The 20,652-nt window shown below is 42.6% G+C and overlaps 1 protein-coding gene across 1 annotated transcript in view; it reads left to right on the plus strand.

Annotated features, from left to right (window-relative positions):
* PPP2R5B (protein phosphatase 2 regulatory subunit B'beta) overlaps nt 1-20,652 on the plus strand; it is a 144,469-nt gene that overhangs the window by 82,586 nt on the left and 41,231 nt on the right. Inside the window, exons 7-9 of the mRNA XM_082270016.1 lie at nt 8,234-8,364; nt 12,085-12,144; nt 15,366-15,474. Coding sequence (XP_082126142.1) covers nt 8,234-8,364; nt 12,085-12,144; nt 15,366-15,474 — 300 coding nt within the window. The remainder of the gene's footprint in view (nt 1-8,233; nt 8,365-12,084; nt 12,145-15,365; nt 15,475-20,652) is intronic.

The following is a 20,652-nucleotide window of genomic DNA, read 5'->3' on the forward strand; positions in this document are numbered from 1 at the left end:
AACAGCCATACAGCTTAAACAGCAGTGGGAGGGGGGTATGTTTCCAAAGTGGGATCCCCCGTGTAGGGCAAAAGAGGGAACTATAAACTAGTTCCAAGTAATGGCTGATCGCCAAAGATCTATTCCTACTGACTGGTTATCCAGGGTATGGCAAAACTGGAACAATGGGGGAAAGCATTGAAGTCAATCTGTATCAGGGGGAGTCCCGATCCGACCATTGGCTGGGGTTGCTAGAGGTTCCGGGGATATGGTGTAGCGACCTTGCTCAATGAGGGATCCAAGTATGGATGTGTGTAAGGGTAAATATAGGTCTTACCAGGGATCACCCGTACTCATCCGTGGATTCAGGGATGTCCGTGCCGAACCCCGCACTCAGGTCAGTGTCAAAAAGAACATACGTTCAATGATGAGTTGTCCAGTGGTCCGTTGGACTTGTTGTTGCCATAGACGTTAATGTCTTCACCGTCAAAAGGGCTGTAGGGACCAGCTCGATTCTGTATCCGGGCGGGATCCTGGAGCTACTTCCGGGTCGCGGTGAAGAGTTAGCCGCCAGTCAGTATAGATCTCTGCAGGGACGAAGGGTGGGCGGGGCGTCAACGTGTGATGTCGACGCGTTTCGCGTGCTTACGCACGCTTCCTCAGGACGTCATCACGTTCTCCGGGGTACATTTTTATAGGCTGTGTCCGTAGGAATCCCAATCAACAATTAGGTGCTCCCGGAGACTTTCAGACTGGGGCCATCTTGTGGTAAAGATGTAGTACTGCCACTGCATTGTCATTGTGATATATTGCAAGTTCCGTTCCCGATGTCGGCCAGATGCGACCATGTAAAAACCTGGCGATAACAAGTAGTAAAAGAGGGGAAGGGGGTACCTCCCCCATTACCTTGCGAGAAGGGGGGGGGAAAAAAGGGGACAAGCAAAGTTCTCATGTCACTGGGCCAAGGTCTATGTAACTTTAGCTCCTGCTTGGTAATAGCTGAAGTAAAGATGGACCATACATTGTACAAATAAAACGGAAAAAATGAATGAGAACATAACCCCATAAATAGACCGGCATATACTGGGTTACAACTCAGGTGCAGAGCATGGCCATCTTTTTAGGGTGTAAGATTATGCACTCTGCTCTATGGTTCATTGGGAAGATGAATATATAGTTGTATCATAGGTATATTTCCAAGGAGCACAGAAATCATGGAAAGTAGGTGGAGATTAGGGCATATCCCTTAGCTAGGGGGGGGGAGGGAAGGAAAAAAGGAACAGAAGAGAACTAAAATGGGGGGAGATTTTTAATCGGATTTATTGAAGGGCCCTTGGCTCAATTGTGAAGATATGGTGGGTGAAGGTCATGTTTAGGGGTCCAGAAAGATCTTAAGGCTTAACTCAGTATTAAGTCCATATGGCGTGAGTGTGGAAAGCCGAAAGATCCAGGCTTTTTCCTCTCTAAGGAGTACCTTGTCAAAGTCCCCCCTCCGGGGTGAGATATTGAGGGCCCAGATTCCCTTGACTTTCATGCCCCTCGTATTCCCTCCGTGAAATTCCTGGAAATGTTGTGCGAGGGGAGTGTCCTCCTTTAGCCTTATGCTTTTTAGGTGTTCCCCTATCCTAATTCTTAAAGTTCTCTTAGTTTTGCCTATATAGTGTTTGCCACACGGGCATGTGATTTGGTATAGGAGTTTCGAGGTACTGCAGTTGATGAAGGAGGTTATCTTGAATTTTTTCCTTCCTGTTGAGTCAAAGAAGACTGAGCTTTTTTCCACGTATTTGCATATGTGGCAATGTCCGCATGGGTACATACCCTTAAATTTAGGTAGATCTGATAACCAGTTATCATGAGATTGAGTTTTAGTGAACTCTGAGTGTACCAGGTGGTCACTCAGGTTTTTAGCTCTCTTGGCTACCAGGAGTGGTCTTGGACCCACAATCTTTTTCAGTCTCTCCGTATTTTGTAGCACGTGCCAGTGTCGTTCTAGAACGTTGCGTACCTCACCCCATTGGGTACCATATGTGGTTATTAGTCTTGGTGGTGCCAACGTTTGCTCATTAGTTCTGGGGTTAGATGTAAGAAGTTGGTCACGTGTTCTTTGGCCTGCTTGTTTTTTGGCTCTCCGGAGAGTACGGTGGGAGTATCCACGTTCTCTGAAGTGTTGGTAGAGTTCTTTTGCCTCTTGAACGTATTTACTGTATTTAGTGCAGTTACGTTTTAGTCTAATGAATTGACCAACAGGGATACCTTTCTTCAGGGCGATAGGATGTAAACTATCAGCTCTGAGAAGAGTATTTGCAGCCGTTTGTTTCCTGAAGGTGGAGGTGACTAATCTTCCGTTTTCCAGATTTATTTTTAGGTCAAGAAATGAGATACATTTCTTATTCCAAGTGTAGGTTAAGTGGATATTTCGGGGATTATTATTAAGTTCAATCATGAATTCCTGGAGCTGATTAACTGTGCCCTTCCAGACCAGTAGCACATCGTCTATGTACCTAAGCCATGTGAGTGCATGGCTCTGGTACATAGACGAGGCATAAACCGTTTCCTCCTCCCAAAACCCCAAGTGCAGACATGCATATGAGGGGGCCCAGGGTGCCCCCATGGCTGTGCCTCTGATTTGTTGGTAATATTTACCAGCAAACTGAAAGAAATTATGGGACAGTGCGAAATCCAGGATGTCCACAAGGAATTCGTTTTGTGCTGCACAGTAGGGGAATTTTTTCTCAAGAAAATGATGGGTGGCTAACATGCCCCAGGCATTCGGGATGGGAGTGTATAGGGACTCCACGTCTATTCCTACCAAGATGACTTCCTCTTCAAAATGTAGGTCCCTGGTTTTGTTCAACACGTCACCTGTATCCCTAACATAAGAAGGTAGGTCACAGACTAACTCCTTAATGAGGCAGTCAAGATATTTCCCCACTTTCTCCAAGGGGCCCCCCACTGCTGAGACTATAGGTCTCCCAGGGGGGTCCTGTAAGTTCTTATGAATTTTTGGAATTATATAGAAAGTGGGGGTGTTGTGGTCGGATCGGGACTCCCCCTGATACAGATTGACTTCAATGCTTTCCCCCATTGTTCCAGTTTTGCCATACCCTGGATAACCAGTCAGTAGGAATAGATCTTTGGCGATCAGCCATTACTTGGAACTAGTTTATAGTTCCCTCTTTTGCCCTACACGGGGGATCCCACTTTGGAAACATACCCCCCTCCCACTGCTGTTTAAGCTGTATGGCTGTTTAAGCCAGGATCCCTCCAACACACTACACCATATACCACCATTTGCTGTTTAAGCATTTTGGCTGTTCAGCCACGATCCCTCCGGCACCGGCAGCCATGAACTGCCCCATGGGGGCCCGGCTTTCCTTGGAGGTTTCTGGCTATACAATGAAACTCATATTATAGGAATTTTGCCCTTGTTGTATGTCATGTTATGAGACTAAGTTGCCGCACTTTGCCCTCTGTCTGTGTTGTATTTATTACACTTGATGTCATTTAGTCACTCTTTAAATGACCTCTTTAAAATACTTCTCACTTTTCTTGGGCATACCCAGGCGCCTCCTCCATAGGGCTCCTTATGAGTCTTCCTTTTGGCCATAAGCACAGTTGCTCGGGCTTTTAGAGTGATTTACAGGTCGGCTTGCCCCGACTTATCACACTAAGCTCGTCCTAAACAGTGCTATTTTGGGATTGGATGGGCGGGGACCTACACGTGTTCTATTTGCTGTCTATACGATCTTGACACCCATAGGGGTCCACAGAGTCAGTTAGTTCCCCTGATGAACCCCCACACTTGTTTTACTGATTGATTATCTATTTTATTCTTGTATGTACATCTTCACTAATAAAGTTACTCTGTGTGCACCGTAATCCCAGTGAGCCTCTCATTGCAACCATTCCTGGGGGGATTTCTCTGTCCCTCCATTCCCTACCCTTTTTGTCTAACTCAATTACCAAGACTGGCTGCAGACTCACTTTAGAAAAACCAAGAAAAAAAATATATAGAGGTTTATTAAAAGGCAAATTGACTGTGCACTTTGCAAAATGCAGTTGCATTCTGTAAGAGCAGTTGCACCAGAGCTTGGTAAAAGTGCAGAAGCTCTGCTGACTTCCATCATCCAATCATGTGCAAGCAAAAATTGGGTATTCTTTGCAAAGTGAAGCTTAACCTTATTTACTAAATCTAGAGCAATTGCACTTGCAGAGTGCAACTGCACTTTGCAAAGTGCACGGTCTAGTTGCCTTTAGTGAATCAACCCCATAGTGTGAATGTATGTGCTATCTAGATCAACCTTTTTCAACCAGGGTGCCCAGGCACCCTGGGGGGCCTTGAGGTTTTTTCAGGGGTGCCTTGGAAAAATGCCTAAAATTTGCCCAAAAATGTAAACAAGCCAGCAGGCGGATCAAGCCTTCGTTTTAGTTACACAAAGCCACAGGATTTTATTGTGCACTATTTCAACCTTCCAGCCACCGGTATTCTAACAACCAGTGATGTCATCAGTGTTGATAAGAAGGGCGTTGATCACCTACACAGCATCCTTTAGTTGAACCTCCCCTGCCCCTCTCCATCAGCACTGTGGTCACATTAGCTAAATGAGGGAGAGGAGAAACACTGGAATACTAGTCAGTACTAGTGTGCAAAAGTGTATTAGCTTTGGAAGAATAAATCACCACTAACGTTTAGTCTCCTACGTGTGTCGATGCTGCCACATTATGTATATATTTTAAGAATAGTTTTTTACATTTTAGAATGGTGTGCCTTGAGATAGTCCATCATTTTAAAGGATGTCTTGACTGAAAAAAGGTTGAGAAACACTGATTTAGATGACAGCTGGAATACTCAACATAATGGTCTCACTGTTCACTTGAGGTTATTTTCCTCATGTAGGCTGACTGGTTTTGGACAGTACTATGCAATAATTACAATCAAAGAGAACAATCATTTTGTAGGTTTACTGGCCAAATTTCAGCACCCTATATACTTCTCTGACACAAAAGTCTTAAACGGGAATATGTTGTACATGATACAGTTGACATTACAGATTTTGAATCTTTACAATCCTTATAAGTATAGTAGACCTATCAGTGGGGTAATTTACAGGTGATTTTGGTTTCGGCAGATTACTTTCCTCGCACACAAACAGTATCTTTTCTAATTGGGGCTATGACTCTGATTTGTGAGTGAATATGGTTTTGTTTTCTGTCTGTTGTGCCTCCATGTCCAGTCCTTCTTGGTTTCCTCTGGGCATCTCCTAAGTTGACTCCTAAGGCCCGTACACACGATAAGAAAATCTGAAGGGTAATTTCGTCCGACGACCGATCTGCCGATTTTCGGATTGTTAGTATGGTGCTTTCGACAGCTGACTCTGAATTTTCGGCTGACAAAATCCTGATGTGCAGGCTATAAAATTTTTGTTGTCTGTAATACAACGTCCGATTTTCATCTCATTAGTACAGATTTCGACGGAAAAAAATCTTAAGAGCAAGACTAGGCATGCTCAGAAAAGAACACATACAAAGCAATCCAACACATGACATCACTTCTGAAGTAGAATTCTGTTGTACGGGAAAATTTGTATAAAAAAAAAACCTCTTCACTTTCCACATCAGACTAGCATGCCACAAAAAACGGACGACAGATCTTTCGATAATCTGATCGTGTGTACGGGGCTTAAAGAGGTTGTAAACCCCCAAAAAAAGTTTTTCTTTTTGCAACCTGCAAGAGAAACACATAATGAGCTAGTATGCATAGCATACTAGCCCATTATGAAATACTTACCTTAGAACGAGCCCCCACCGTGCCGTCCACTTACCTGTATGATGGGCGACATGTCCAGTCGCCCGTCTTCCGGGATCGCGGCATGCGGCCATCTGATTGGCCCGAGCCGCGGTGACATCACCGTCGGCCGGAGCCGACGGTCACGGCACGGAGCTCTGAAGGAACGGCACCAGCGGCCGTTCCTTCAGAGCGCATGCGCCAGTGACGTCACTGGCTGCATGTAAGGTAAATATCTCCTAAACGGTACATGTTTAGGAGATATTTACAGTACCTATAGGTAAGTCTTATCATAGGACAAGTGTCAGAGGAGGGTTTACTTCCTCTTTAAGGCAGCATGTCAGTCTCTCTACTGAGTCCATATTCGACACTACCTTCCCCTTCTGCTTTGGCTTCCTTCTTGCCCGAAGGCTTCTGGTGAAATCTCATAGGAACCACTAAAACACTAGTGTCCCAAAAAACGATTGTGTACCCCACTTCAGCCACTTCTAACTACTGACAGTTTGATGAAACTTCAAAGCATTAATGTAATGTCTAGTGATTATTAGTTAAAAACCAATTGAACTTAAAGTTTAAATCAGCTAAATATGATGATGAACATGATGAAATAATTGTGTATCAAAACAAAAAATGTGCAAAGTCTAAGGTCCCTTTCACACAGGCGTTTTTCAGGCGGATCTGAACGGATGCCCCATGCATCTCTATGGGGCATCGGATGTCAGTGGAGACATGTCCGCTGACATCCGATCTGATCCGTCAAATCTGGACGGATGGAAACCCTATTTTCCATCCGTCCAGCGGATCGGATGGAATCGGATGAGAACGGACAGGCGGTCCGTTCCCATCCGATTCCCTCATAGAGAACAGCAGGGACCTGACAGCTCCGTCTCCGCACACAGCGCAGAGACAGAGCTGCCATCCGCCTGCTCAGCGGGGGATCGGCGGATCGATCCCCTGCTGAGAAAAATGGAGTCCGCCGACTACCCTGTGTAAAAGGGGCCTTATAGTTTGCTTTCTTTGAAAATCACCAAGAGTTTAAGTGGAAATGCAGGATGCTATAGAGTGGTACCCACGCTCTCTGAGTGGAAGCAGTGATATTTTTGAAGAGGTCCATCACACCTTTTACTGAGTCAGAAATAGAGCTCTCCAATCAGCAGAGAGCATGAGGTTTGGAAATGTGATGGATCTCTGCAATAAGGCAGCTGCTGGCAGGAGTTAAGCAATTCTATTTAGGCTGTGGCTGCTTTTGAAAACAAACAAACTAGGGTTTGCATTCAACACCTCTTTTTTCCTTGCACCATTTTTTGTTAACAATTTCAAAGGCAAGAGCAGCAGAAGAATAGTGTGAACCGACTACAATGCACAAAGAGCAAACAAGGTACTCACAACATTGTTTAGTACATTATTACATACAGTATATTAGCAGCAAATAGGCATAGGCCTATCGGAAACCAGCTGTCAGTGATGCACACGTTAGTCGCACACCCCGAAATGTCACTGAAACAGTGTGCAAAGCTAAAGAGGATGTAGTAGAGCTGGAAAAGTAGGTAAAAGAGATGATAGGAAGCATTGAGGCAAGGAGGGGGATGGGAAGGGAGTACCCCGGAGAGAAGTTGCAACCTACGCTTTTGTTCATCAGGTAGATCAGTGCAATCATCATAGGGCCAAAAGGCGATAGTAAATCGCAGAATGGGGCTAATTTTCAGCATATTTTTCACAGTGTCTATGCTGTTATGAAGGCCCATATCTGAATGTTAGAATGTTGAGATATTGACTGTGAGGCACATTCCTTGTGGAAAAATATACATCATGCATAAAAGTCTTTTACTGTACTGCTAGTGTCACAGACCAAGCCTACTGGTATGGGAAGAAAACCCACACATGCATGGGGAGGACATCAAACTCCCTACAGATAGGGGTTGATTTACTAAAGGGAAAAAGTGCAGTTGCTCCTGAGCTTAGTAAATGAGCAGAAGTTCTGCTGATTTCATTTCATCCAATCATCTACAAGCAAAAATGCAGTTTTTTTTATTTTTATTTTCCTTGCACATAATTGGGTACTCTGTTGCAAAGTGAAGCCTTACCTCATTTACTAAGCTTTGGAGTAACTGCACTTGCAGAGGGCAACTGTAAAGTGCAGAGTCTGTTTGCCTTTAGTAAATCAACCCCATAGTGCACTGAATGGGCTTTGAACTGGGGAAACCAGTGCTACAAGGCAGAAACCACTAAGCCACTGTTCTGCCCTTTATCTAATTGTCCTCTGTGCCAGCTCTTAGTGAGCCTTATGCTTTCTGTGGCCTTGGATTTCGTCAGAATATTGAAGCCCTCAATAGCCCAAAGGTCATATATACATAAAAAGAGCACCTGTCACACTCCAATTATTTCTGTTTAACAATCTCTATTATTTGTATTTAATGATTGTGGGAGAACTTGAAATTAGACTCAGTAACATTTTCTCTGCCTATGTAGCTCCTGGAACTGTTTGATAGTGAAGATCCTCGTGAGAGGGAATATTTGAAGACCATTCTGCACCGTGTATATGGAAAATTTCTGGGACTTAGAGCATATATCAGAAAACAATGCAACAACATTTTCCTCAGGTACAGTTTACAAGAATGAGTGTTTTTAAAGTCTGTGTCTTCATAGTGTCATATTATACCGTATATTTCATATTATACTGTATGTTTCACTTCTATACAATAAGTTATAGTTATTGCTAGCTGTAATGCAAAAACGGCTCAGAAGCCTAATTGGTTAAAGTGGTTCTAAATGTAAAACTTTTTTTACCTTAATACATTCCCTGCATGAAGGTAAAAACATTTCACTACTTGTTGTGCCACCCCCCCCCCCCCCACACACACACACACACACCCTAAACACTTACCTGTCACCTCTCTTGGTCCAGAGCTTTCCCGGCTGCAACTTTTCTCCATCCACCTCCTGGTCTCATAGGAGACTCCTGAGAGAAGTGAGTATGGACCAGACCTTGTTGTTGACCCATAGGAAACCATGTTAAAATGGTTGTAAAGGAAACTTAAACATTTTTTTTACAAGAATCTCCATACATATCTGCTCTGTGCAATGGAATTGCACAGAGCGGCCCCCAAACATTCTCTTCTTGGGTCCCTTCCCGGCACTCCTGGCTCCTCCTGGGGGCACTCGTTCGTGCTTGGCCCTGGCCCAGCTCCCTCATCACTGGCTTAGATTGACAGCACAGAGAGCCAATGGCTTGGAAGTGAGGAGAGACACTTCCTCCTGGCTCCTCCTCTCTGTCCAGTGCCCCCACGGGGAGCCGCTTCCCATGGGGGCACTTATTTCTGCTCGCTCCTGAGCCCCAATGCTGTATCCATTGACACAGACAGTGCCCCCCCCCCCGCGCTGACTCGTCACTGGCAGCATTGGGAGCCAATGACATGGAAGCGAAGAAGAGAAGAGTTGCAGACATGCACAGTGCTGGAGGGCGGAGGGGGTTGTGGGGGGCCAAAATCAATAATTTTTTACCTTAATGCAAGGAAAGATAAAAAATGTTTAGGCTTTAGAATCACTTTAAATCAAATCTATAGTAACATTAAGCCGGCAACTCGGTGTAGTCCATAAAATCCAACTCTTTATTGGCTACATACATACTAAGTCACAGATCAAGGGCAAAGAAAACCGCTCCGGTGATGCAGTAATCCCAAAAACATCCAAGAACAGGTGCAGGCAAGGATCCGCAATCCAGACAATAGGTGTGTGTAAGGAGAAAAAGCCGCACTCCGAGTTGAAGATGAAGATGAATAAAAATCTGTTTATTTGTATCAAAAAAATGATAAATGGATGTACTTTGAGATGTTTTTATCATTTTTTTGATACAAATAAACAGATTTTTATTCATCTTCATCTTCAACTCGGAGTGCTGCTTTTTCTCCTTACACATACATACATACTAAAACACACTGGTAACAAGCTAACATGTTTCGGCTGTGACCATCACAGCCCAATGTGTTAACTTGTTACCAGTGTTTTTTAGTTTGTAGCCAATAAAGATTTGGATTTTTTGGACTACACCAAGCTGCCAACTTGATGTTACTGTGGATCTGATCGTTTGAGTGCAGGAGCACTACAGCCAGAGCACCAGTTCCCAGCCACTAGAAGCTGGATCTGCTGTATAGGCTGGGTATTGTTTATTTGTTGACATGTTCAATGAATTGTCTTGCATTTCTGTGCTTCTGAAAATGCATTAAAAATGCACAGTTGTTAACCTAGCTTTAAATGCTTGTCACAACTTGCACATAAATGCGGACAGTGTTTATCACTTGGATTTTAAATTTGTTTATTTTTTGAATGATTTTGATTTTTATGACTTGTATGTTTTTTATTCATTTGATATTTGAAAATGATTTTATACCATGCTGATATCATGTATATAATTGAATTTAGCACAGCATTTTTTCTGTCACACTTTTCATTAGTAATTTTATTTCAGCTTTTAACAGTATCTCCATATCAGTTTATCTAAAGCATGTACATTTTTTTTCCCATGCCCCCTAAATGTATATTAGTGCATTTTAAACAATCCCTTATGCCAGCTTTTCCCAAAGCATGGGATTTACCCTTACCATAGATGGACCACTGGAAGGCTCAGGAATTCTGTAAAGAACTGTGTTGTGGGGGCATTTGCTAACTCCAGTGTTACCTACCAGTGCCACAGGAAGGCTAAAGCAAAGGCATGAATGTTATTTTTGATATATTGGAGAAGACAACACTTTATCTGAATGCTATCTGTGTCGGTGGATGGGACATGTGGTACTTTTAATAATATAATTGGTACACTGTAAAGCCCTGGTGCCAGCCTGCTCTCCCAGGGACGCATTTGGTCCTTGGATTTTTAACCCTAGCAGTCACTAGCAGCCAGTTCCAGAGGTAATAGTACAGGGGAACTGGACAAAGATTTTCACAGATTATCAAAATGTAGACAAAGTCATTACTTGAGCCCAAATGGCCTGTATTCAGCAGTTCACAACAAAGATAGGGACTCCCAGGAGAAGACATTCACCCAAGTTGAAACATCTAAGTATAATAGGTCAAAAGAGTGCCAAATCTAAATTCTTCATTGTTTAACAGGTAACAAAATGCAGGGCATAACACAGCAAAATGTCTTTCGGGGCCACACAATCCCCATTCATCAAGGCTGGGTGAAAGGGCAGAATTTTAAATAGACTCAGAAGTATTCCTAAGCAGATTGGTCTGCAGAAGATGATATAAGCCAGTGGTTCCCAACTCCGGTCCTCGGGACCCACCAACAGGCCAGGTTTGCAAGATAACTAAATTACATCACAGGTGATCTAATTTGCTGCTCAGTGATTGCAGTATTCTAGTCTGCATCCCCCAAGGTAATACTTAAAATCTGGCCTGTTAGTGGGTCCCGAGGACCGGAATTGAGAACCACTGATATAAACAACAGTCTTGCTGATGTTCACATTAGAAAAGTCAATATTCTGCCATTTCATCCAGCCCTAATGAAGGGGGATTGTGTGACCTCTGAAACAGATTGGATGTCTTTTGCCCTGCTTGTTGTAACCAACTGCCCAATAAAGACTTTCGACTCCTAAGGATTTCTCATTTGGTACTTTCTTTGGCCTACTACACAGTAACAGCCAGTTGACAATTATTGCTACCAGTCTTACATACCATGCCCCCAGTCTCTGAATGTCTCCTGCACCATGTCCCCATTCCCTAAACACATCTGTAGTATGTCTACATGTTCTGATCATCTTTTCAAGCAGGTCCACCATCTCTGACTATCTCTGACAGTCTTCTTTACCATAAGATGTACTGAAAATTTGTGTGGGGACGTTAGGCCACCCCTGAATTTCGTAAGTTTACTGCTGTATGTTGTGATGGTAAAATCCAGCTGTACAAAGTTTGAGAATAATCAGCTTTTTCTGTCAAAGATCTTTTAGTCTAAACCTGGAAAGTTCCTTGGTCTGTTCACCTTCTGTGGGCATTTTAAAAGGTTCCTACTGTCCATTTTTCAGAGTATAATAAAAATAATGTAATATGGGGTGTGGGGACAGCTAAAGGTGGTCAGGAACATCTGAAACAATTAGGAGAGAATAGAGCCAGGATCTATGATGTGAAGATCATACCTCTGCAGTGCTCAAGAGATATAAGAAGCCAGTGGGTGACTGAAATGGAAATATAAGTTTTGGATAATGGTCCATTTCACCCAACCACAAATATCTACAAGTTGTTTTTAATAGGAACCTGAATCTATAAGAGGTGCCCCCACACGTTGAGAAACATGGTTTTCGACTTATTGTTTTCATTTCTTCTTGCAGATTTATCTATGAGACAGAGCGGTTTAATGGTGTAGCAGAGCTTCTGGAGATCCTTGGCAGGTAACTGAAAGACACAAAGGCATGTCTTGGGGGGCTCATAGAACTGTGGGTAAAGTCGGATGTTCAGCTTGCATAATCAGATAGTGAGTCAGTAATTAGAAACATTCCTGTATATGTAAGGGAAGGAGAAGGAATGCTTGCAGAGCTTGAGACATCACTTATATCAGGTGTGGAAATTAACTCTAGGGTATCACTTCCAAGAATGCAGTCCACATGCTCAATATTATTTAAGGGTCTTTCTTGCACACTTTTATTAAAACAAAGTTCCAAAACACATGGGTTACCTTGCAGGAGTTATTTAGCACTCCATTTCTAATGCCACAAAACACAAATATTCTTCATCATCCCAGCTTTCATTTCTGGTGCCGCTGCTCTAGCCTCAATCCTCAAGCCCTTGTCTTTATCCTCCAGACAGTCTTTCCACAGGAGCTCTGTGCTCACATGCATCCTAGGTATACCTGGAAGTTCCCTCCTGCACTGTCCCACCACCTAACTTTTGGACGGAGACCTCCTCTCTTCCCCAGGACCCCCCCCCCGCTGGAACATCTCCAGCAGCACAAGAACATGGCTGCACCAGACCTCAATACTATTTATGTTCTCCCCAGCCATCTACTGGACATACCTTCTCAGGGATTGGCTTCAGAAAAATAAATGTTCAAGCTGCCCATTTAACTATCTCAGTCCCCTATGTTCTAGAAGACTCTAGAAGGCAGGGGGAGAAATTAAACCTGCAGCCTGTGGGATCTCAGAATAGCCCAAAGAATTCAACAGCTGCTCCAATAAATACAGAGGAGCCAAATAGAATGAAATTTACCTATCATCTGAGCATTTTACTTTGCAGGGTGCTACAGTGGTAAGATAGTTATTTTTTTTCAGTCATGAGGCAATTGCTTCTTTACACCCATAATTGCATATTTTATTACCATGCCAAGGGAATTGAGTAGGAATTATACTGTGCAATTTATTCTCAGACAAACTGCTTTTTTTACTCTCCGAAAAATACCTAATCCAGTTTAATGTTTTGAAGCCTCAAAAATGAGACAAAACTGGCTTTTGCAACATTGTCATTAAATTCTCTTTTGGAAGAGAACAACTTCATGAGTGTGTGATAAACAGATATTCTGAAGCTGTTCCAGTAAGATTCCTCTGAAAATCACTCATCTACTGCCAACATCTTACACGTCAACAGATGCCCATCATTGGTGCCATATTTCCCTTTTAGGCATCTTTTCATTCGTCATGATTTGGCAGCAGATTTACAGTTGTCCAAGTTTCTACCATTTTGGTTTCAACAGTAAGTTCTATCTTCCTTTGGAGGCTCTGTCTGTTATGCATAAAGTCAGCTAGTTTTTTTGGATTAATTCATCCAAATGGTTGCTCACTATTGGGAAAGTATTCGGGTTTCAGGCAGTTGGCTGTAGAACAATCCTTGCTGGCTCATCTTGTTGACACTTCCCTTTCACTCCCTATTTTTTTTTTAACTCTTTTGCACTATAATTGTCATGCTTCTCTCTGATTACCACTGATAGGTCCTTCCTAATGCATGACACTCTAGATATATTTTTAGTGTATACGTACATTAACCAGCTTTCTTGTTCACGTGCAAGAGCATGACAAAGTATGCACATGTGTTACTGGTTCTCAGCAAGCATCCTGATGTGTTCAACTCTGTTTTTAATTATTAACTTAACTCTTGGGTATACTTCTTCCCATGTTTTATATTGACATTCATTTCTGTCCTCTCTTGTCCTTTCCCTACTTGACCTCCACCCACCTTAACCCCTGCAGTGTGTCTTGACTAGTTGTGTGCTCTGGTTTTGGTAATTGGCCTTTGGTTATACCCACCTCCTATTCTTGTGACTCAGGCCCTCGCACCATCTCCATCCAGTTGGATATAACCCTTGACCTCAAACAGATTATGAACTTTCCTAATGACTAGTACCCTGCCTTAAGGGCCATACACACTATAAGATTTTCTGAAGACTTTTTCCTTCAATTTTACCTTTTCTATGTAGTAAGAGCCTGCCAGATTGCATACAAATTGAAAGTGTTTAGGTTTGACCTCATATTATATGGTTTTGGTAAGTCTAAAGGAAAAAGTTTTCAGAAAATCTTAGTGTGTATGGCCCATTAGCCTGTCTAGCTGCTTATTGCAAACAACAAGGTGATTTTTGGGACCACACTCTGACTGGGTACTGCCAGAGCCTACATGTTTACAAGAGCCTATTTCTTTTCTGCTGGTGGTTCTGAGCATCATTGGTCATTCTTGTTAGTTTAGGTGGATGCAGAGTGCCCAGCACACAACCCAAATACCTAATACTTTTTACAAACTCAGTTTTTATCACTAAAGTGATACTAAACACACACTGTTTAATTTACATTGTCCCTTCTATTTCTGTATGTGGATGATGGCACAATGATTATTTTAGTAAATAAACAAAACAAAACATCTAAGTACTTATATCCTAATCAATAGCTGTCACATGACCCAGATCTTTCCCAGCCTGTCTGCAGGGAAACATAAGCAGGAGGTGCTTCTAGTCCACTGCTGCTGGCCACATGTTCAAAATAAAAAAAAAAACAGCCTTTAGAATACAGAGTAAAAATAAATAAAGAATATCAATACATTGTTTTAAATTGGCCTACGTTATATATTTGAAATCAAATCTTTATTATTTGTGGAAAAAATATAGTGTTGGCAGATTTCTGCCAGACACAGGGTGTTTCACGCCCCTCCAGCCTGTCTTGGAATAAGAGGGGGGGGGGGTGATTCCTTCATTAATCTACATGTAATATTCAACCCCCATTGTGTTTAGCTGGTTAGTGGGCATGGAGGAGGAGGGAGGGAGTGGGTTTTTATTTACCACTGTGTATACACTCACATGTGTGACTCTGTAGTCACATAGGCTGTTCAGATCTGATAGGGAGGAAATGCTCAGCATACAAACTCACTGAAAACTGAGCATGTGCAGAGTTGCCACTACAGCTGCAAAATCCCTGGCTGAATTAGGGCACATGAACAGAACGTGGAGATAGAGAGAAGCAGGATTAACCAAGCTTTTTTGCAGAATACAGAAAACAAATCCCATAGTGACTGAGTGAGTATGAACAGCGTGTAATACAGCACTTATTGATAGTTTTATTATGATGTGAGTTTAGTGACACTTTAAGTTTATCATTTGTTCACACAGTCTGAAGTTGTGTTGCTTTTCCTTCTGCAGTATCATCAATGGCTTTGCTTTACCACTGAAATCAGAACACAAACAGTTTCTCGTCCGTGTACTGATACCACTTCACTCTGCAAAATCACTTTCTATATTCCACGCCCAGGTAAGAGATGTCATTTGACCACACTGCCATAAGTTAGGATGGGATACAAAAAAGTTAACATGGTAGCACTGGGAATAAAAGACATGTTTTCCTTGGTGGTTTCAAGTTGCCTATCTGAACAAAATTCTGGCACATGCTTCTGTGCAAAAGGTTTAGGCAGGTGTTAAAAATGTAGTAAATTAGGATTGCCTTTAGTGCCGGTTCACACTATGTCGCTCCGACTTAGGGCATGACCTGTAAGGTCGCGTGCAGCGCGAATTCGACGCGACTTGCACGGACTTCATAAAATCAATGTCTATGCAAGTCGCCTCGAAGTAGTACAGGACCCTTTTTTCTAAGTCGGAGTGACTTGTGTCGCTCCTATTAGAACGGCTCCTGTACTACACAATGGGAGCGTGACGGACCGCGACTTGTCAGGCTGACAAGCCACGGTCCAAGTCGGATCAATGTGAATGCGGTCTTAGAAATATAAATAATAATTTATTTGTATCAATTAACAAAATGGAAAGTAAATAAACAGAAGAGAAATCCAAATCAAATCAATATTTGGTGTGACCACCCTTTGCCTTCAAAACAGCATCAATTCTCCTAGGTATCTTCTAGGCACACAGTTTTTGAAGGAACTCGGCAGGTAGGTTGTTCCAAACATCTTGGAGAACTAACTACAGATCTTCTGTGGAAGAAGGGTGCCTCAAATCCTTATTCCTTGTGATCCCAGACAGATTTGATGATGTTAAGATCAGGGTTCTGTGGGGGGTCAAAACATCACTTCTAGGACTCCTTGTTATTTTTTACGCTGAAGATAGTTCTTAATTGGAATTATGTTTGGGGTCAATCACACGCTTCCCTGATGGTATGGCATGATGGATAAGTAGGCAAAAAATAGGGGGGGGGGGGGGGGAATGGACTTTAGAGGCACCGTAATAAAAGAACCAACGTTTTATTATTGATAAATGGTAAAACCACAAAGATATGTGTCCACCGACCAGTAAGGGCGGGGACCATTGATCAGGAATTACAGGTGGTGGGTGGATAGAGGAAGCCTAGCCACCTAGGACATACAATACAACATAACAGATACAAAATTGGCATAAAGAAATAAACAAAAAGTTTTTTATTAGGACGCTATGCGTTGCACACAGCGGCACCAAGGTGCAGGCAACGCAGAGCGTCCTGTACAATACAATAACAACTTCCAAAAAGGAAACGGACTAATAGATCCAATTGCTCTACATGTTTCGCCTGGTGTTCAGACTTCATCCGGAGCTGTTTGGAATGTGGATTCCATAGGAAGATGTTACTGGGGCCAACCAGAAGGCACCAGAAGGATGGTAAACCATGTAGAATAGTTAGTAATCACGAGGGATGGCCTGCTGAGGTAGCTGAGGGAGACGCACTGCTTGTGGCCAATTAGAGAAATATATCAGGTAATCACAGTATATAGTATGCCTGTTACATGAATAACCAGGCATAAGACAAAGGCTAAAGTAACAGGCAATTCCTCCAATCAAGGGAGCTGCATGCAGCGTGTCCTCCAAGTGCTCCTCACAGACGCAGATCCATATCCCCCGGATGGGGAGTAACCACCATGCTTCATGGTGGTTACTCCCCATCCGGGGGATATTGATCTGCGTCTGTGAGGAGCACTTGGAGGACACGCTGCATGCCGCTCCCTTGATTGGAGGAATTGCCTGTTACTTTAGCCTTTGTCTTATGCCTGGTTATTCATGTAACAGGCATACTATATACTGTGATTACCTGATATATTTCTCTAATTGGCCACAAGCAGTGCGTCTCCCTCAGCTACCTCAGCAGGCCATCCCTCGTGATTACTAACTATTCTACATGGTTTACCATCCTTCTGGTGCCTTCTGGTTGGCCCCAGTAACATCTTCCTATGGAATCCACATTCCAAACAGCTCCGGATGAAGTCTGAACACCAGGCGAAACATGTAGAGCAATTGGATCTATTAGTCCGTTTCCTTTTTGGAAGTTGTTATTGTATTGTACAGGACGCTCTGCGTTGCCTGCACCTTGGTGCCGCTGTGTGCAACGCATAGCGTCCTAATAAAAAACTTTTTGTTTATTTCTTTATGCCAATTTTGTATCTGTTATGTTGTATTGTATGTCCTAGGTGGCTAGGCTTCCTCTATCCACCCACCACCTGTAATTCCTGATCAATGGTCCCCGCCCTTACTAGACGGTGGACACATATCTTTGTGGTTTTACCATTTATCAATAATAAAACGTTGGTTCTTTTATTACGGTGCCTCTAAAGTCCATTCCCCCCCCCCCTATTTTTTGCTTAGTTAAGATTCAGGACGCGGCACATGATTCTTTACTGCATTACGCCCCTGTTTGTTGCTGCATCAGGGATAGGCGTAGTTTCTCTATTTAGTTCATGATGGATAAGTAACTGCCTGTATTTCTCAGCATTGAGAATGCCATTGATTCTGACCAAACCTCCAACTCCATTACGCAGAAATGCAGCCCCAAATTTGGAAAGAACCTCCACCATGCTTCACTGTTGCCTGCAGACACTCATTATTGTACCACCCTCCAAGCCTCCAGTGAACCAACTGCCTCCTGTTTCAAATTTTGACTTCTCAGTTCAGATCACCTGCTGCCATTTTTTTTTTGTTTTGCATCCCAATCCTTATGTTTTCCAGCATAGTTGAGTCACTTAGACTTGTTTTCACATAAGAGGTATGTTTTTTTTGGCTGCAATTTGTCCATAAAGACTACTTCTGTCCAGACTTTTGGTTTCCACCAGTTCTGTGCTGATGGCACTGCTAGACATCTGAAGGTGAAAAGAAGTAGGCATGATGTGTCTTTCAGCTGCTGTTTCAAGTTTCCTTGGCCAACCCCTGTGTCTAGGGTCCTCAACATTGCCCGTTTCTTTGTGCTTCTTCAAAAGAGCTTGAACAGCACATATTGAAACCCCAGTCTGCTTTGAAGTCTTTGTCTGGGAGAGACCTTGCTGATGCAGTATGACCTTGTGTCCTATTGCTGTGCTCAGTCGTGCCATGGTATAAGATCTATGACATTAAACCGTTTTTTCACAACCCCACCTTAATAGCAGAGTTTGGCTGTTTCTCCAGCCCTCTCCTTCCTTTTTAAGCCTCCTACAGACTGTTTCTGTTTCAGTTAATGACTGTGTTACAAGTTCCTTCATATGAAATGTATAATCATTATCACCTGCTTGGTCTAATTGGTTAATCATACACCTGACTATAATACTAGACATTCCTAACTTTTTGCACGTGTACATAGTTTGCAAGTGGAAGATTTGATGCTGGTTTGAAGCCAAAGGGTAGTCACACCACATATTGATTTGATTTAGATTTTACTTCTGTTCACTTACTTTGCATTTTGTAAACTGATAAAAATAAACAAAATAAAATATATATTCTCACAATTCTGTAGTACAATGACTTACTAACCTGCTTTGTCATCCCTTTTAATGTAAACCTGGCCATAAATGTATGAAAAAAATCATTAGAAAAAACTTTTGTTTTTGATAAAGATCTGTCGAACAACTGTGTGTTAACTCCATCATTGTATCAAATTGTTTTCCGCATATTATCGATCGTTAACGGCACAAATGGTACATTTTTTGTCAAACAATGATCAATGCACATAGTTTTTTCAAACTATTTATGATCGATTTTCCTACTAATGTTTAGAAAATCGTTTGATTATGCAAAAAAAATCCCAACATGACGGATCTTTTTTTTGGCATTAAACTTTGCAATTCGAGAATCTAAATGCACACACTAACGTTTCTAAAGTCAAACAATCGGGCTTATTGAACGCTTTTTTGTATAATTTTCTATCCATGTATGGCCAGCTTAGGTGCAAGAGACGTCTGTGTGGAATGCACACCAACTGCACAGAAAAAGTGTAGACTGAAAGCAGAACAGAAGTGGGCTTGAGCAGAGAGAGCGACAATGGCAGAGGAGTTCAGAACTCTCCAGTCCTTGCTGATGCTTACTAATCCGCAACACAGGTGTGCACAGGCAAGTTGCTCAGATGCTGTGGAATAGTAAACTTCAGCAAGGACAAGGTCATCTCCTATGTCATTAGCCACAGCACTGCCTTTCCCACACTGTATAAGGAAACATTCCAGGCTCGAGTGGGGAGAGTTGAAAATGGGCAGAGTAGAGCGCTAACCAGTCACACTGCTGGACATAAAGCAGCCAGAAATGTCTGGTCTCCAGAACAGGAAATGCTGGTCTGACAGTCTCTGAAGGCTGAGTTTACGTTAAGCCTAGTACACACAGACCGAATGTTGGCTGGCATCAGTCGGTTCGACAGAAACCGGCCCGACGTGGGTCCCTTGTGTATGGCAGCTGGTCTGACAGAAGCCTGCAGTTTGGTTGGCTTCTGTTGAAGGCACATGAACAGAAAAGGTCTGCCGACTGGGTTCCGATCAGCGCTCTCAGCCAATGGTCAGCCTGACTGGAGTGTTCTGCTGGTGTCCCCCAGTCAGAACACAATAGCACTGCAGGGGACATTGCTGTACTAACTGTCGGATTGTTAGTACAGCGGCTCAGACCTAAGCTGTCAACTTGTGGCGTGTATTAGGCTTTAGGATTACAGAAGAAAGAAGCAGAAGGTTGGTAACAATCTTGTGATAAATAGTGCTCTGCTGTTTCCTGGTTTATTAATGCCATTTACGTCATCTTCTTGCTCACCGGACATAGGTAATAACATTGATTCACTGGCAAGTGAGAACACAGAAGAATAAGAGCTGATGTATAAAGCTAAATTGATGCCCGCTGTGAAGGGAATATTAGTTACTATTCCTCATTAGTCATTATCCTTATATAAACTCCAACGAGAGTGGCTTTGAGCTTATATTAATTGCTCCTAAGGAGGAATGGAGCTCTGGGCAAGGAAGAGAAGGTGTGTTCAGCTTTGGGTGGAGCAAGGAGCAGTTAAGGCTGGCCATACATGTTCAATTTTCTTGTACAATTTTCTGTTAGATTTACCAAAAAGCATATAATATGAGGTCAGAACAAAACAACACTTTCAATTGTATCCAATGAACAAGGGCCCTTGTACTACATAGTTGAAGGTATATCTAAAGAAAATTGTACAGAAAATTGTATTGCCAGCCTAAGACATCTACATGTTTATATTTGAAAATTATCATGACAATGTATCATAATAGGC

This window comes from Pelophylax lessonae, assembly GCF_965119305.1.
Source record: "Pelophylax lessonae genome assembly, chromosome: 10".
In the NCBI taxonomy this organism is placed as follows: Eukaryota; Metazoa; Chordata; class Amphibia; order Anura; family Ranidae; genus Pelophylax; species Pelophylax lessonae.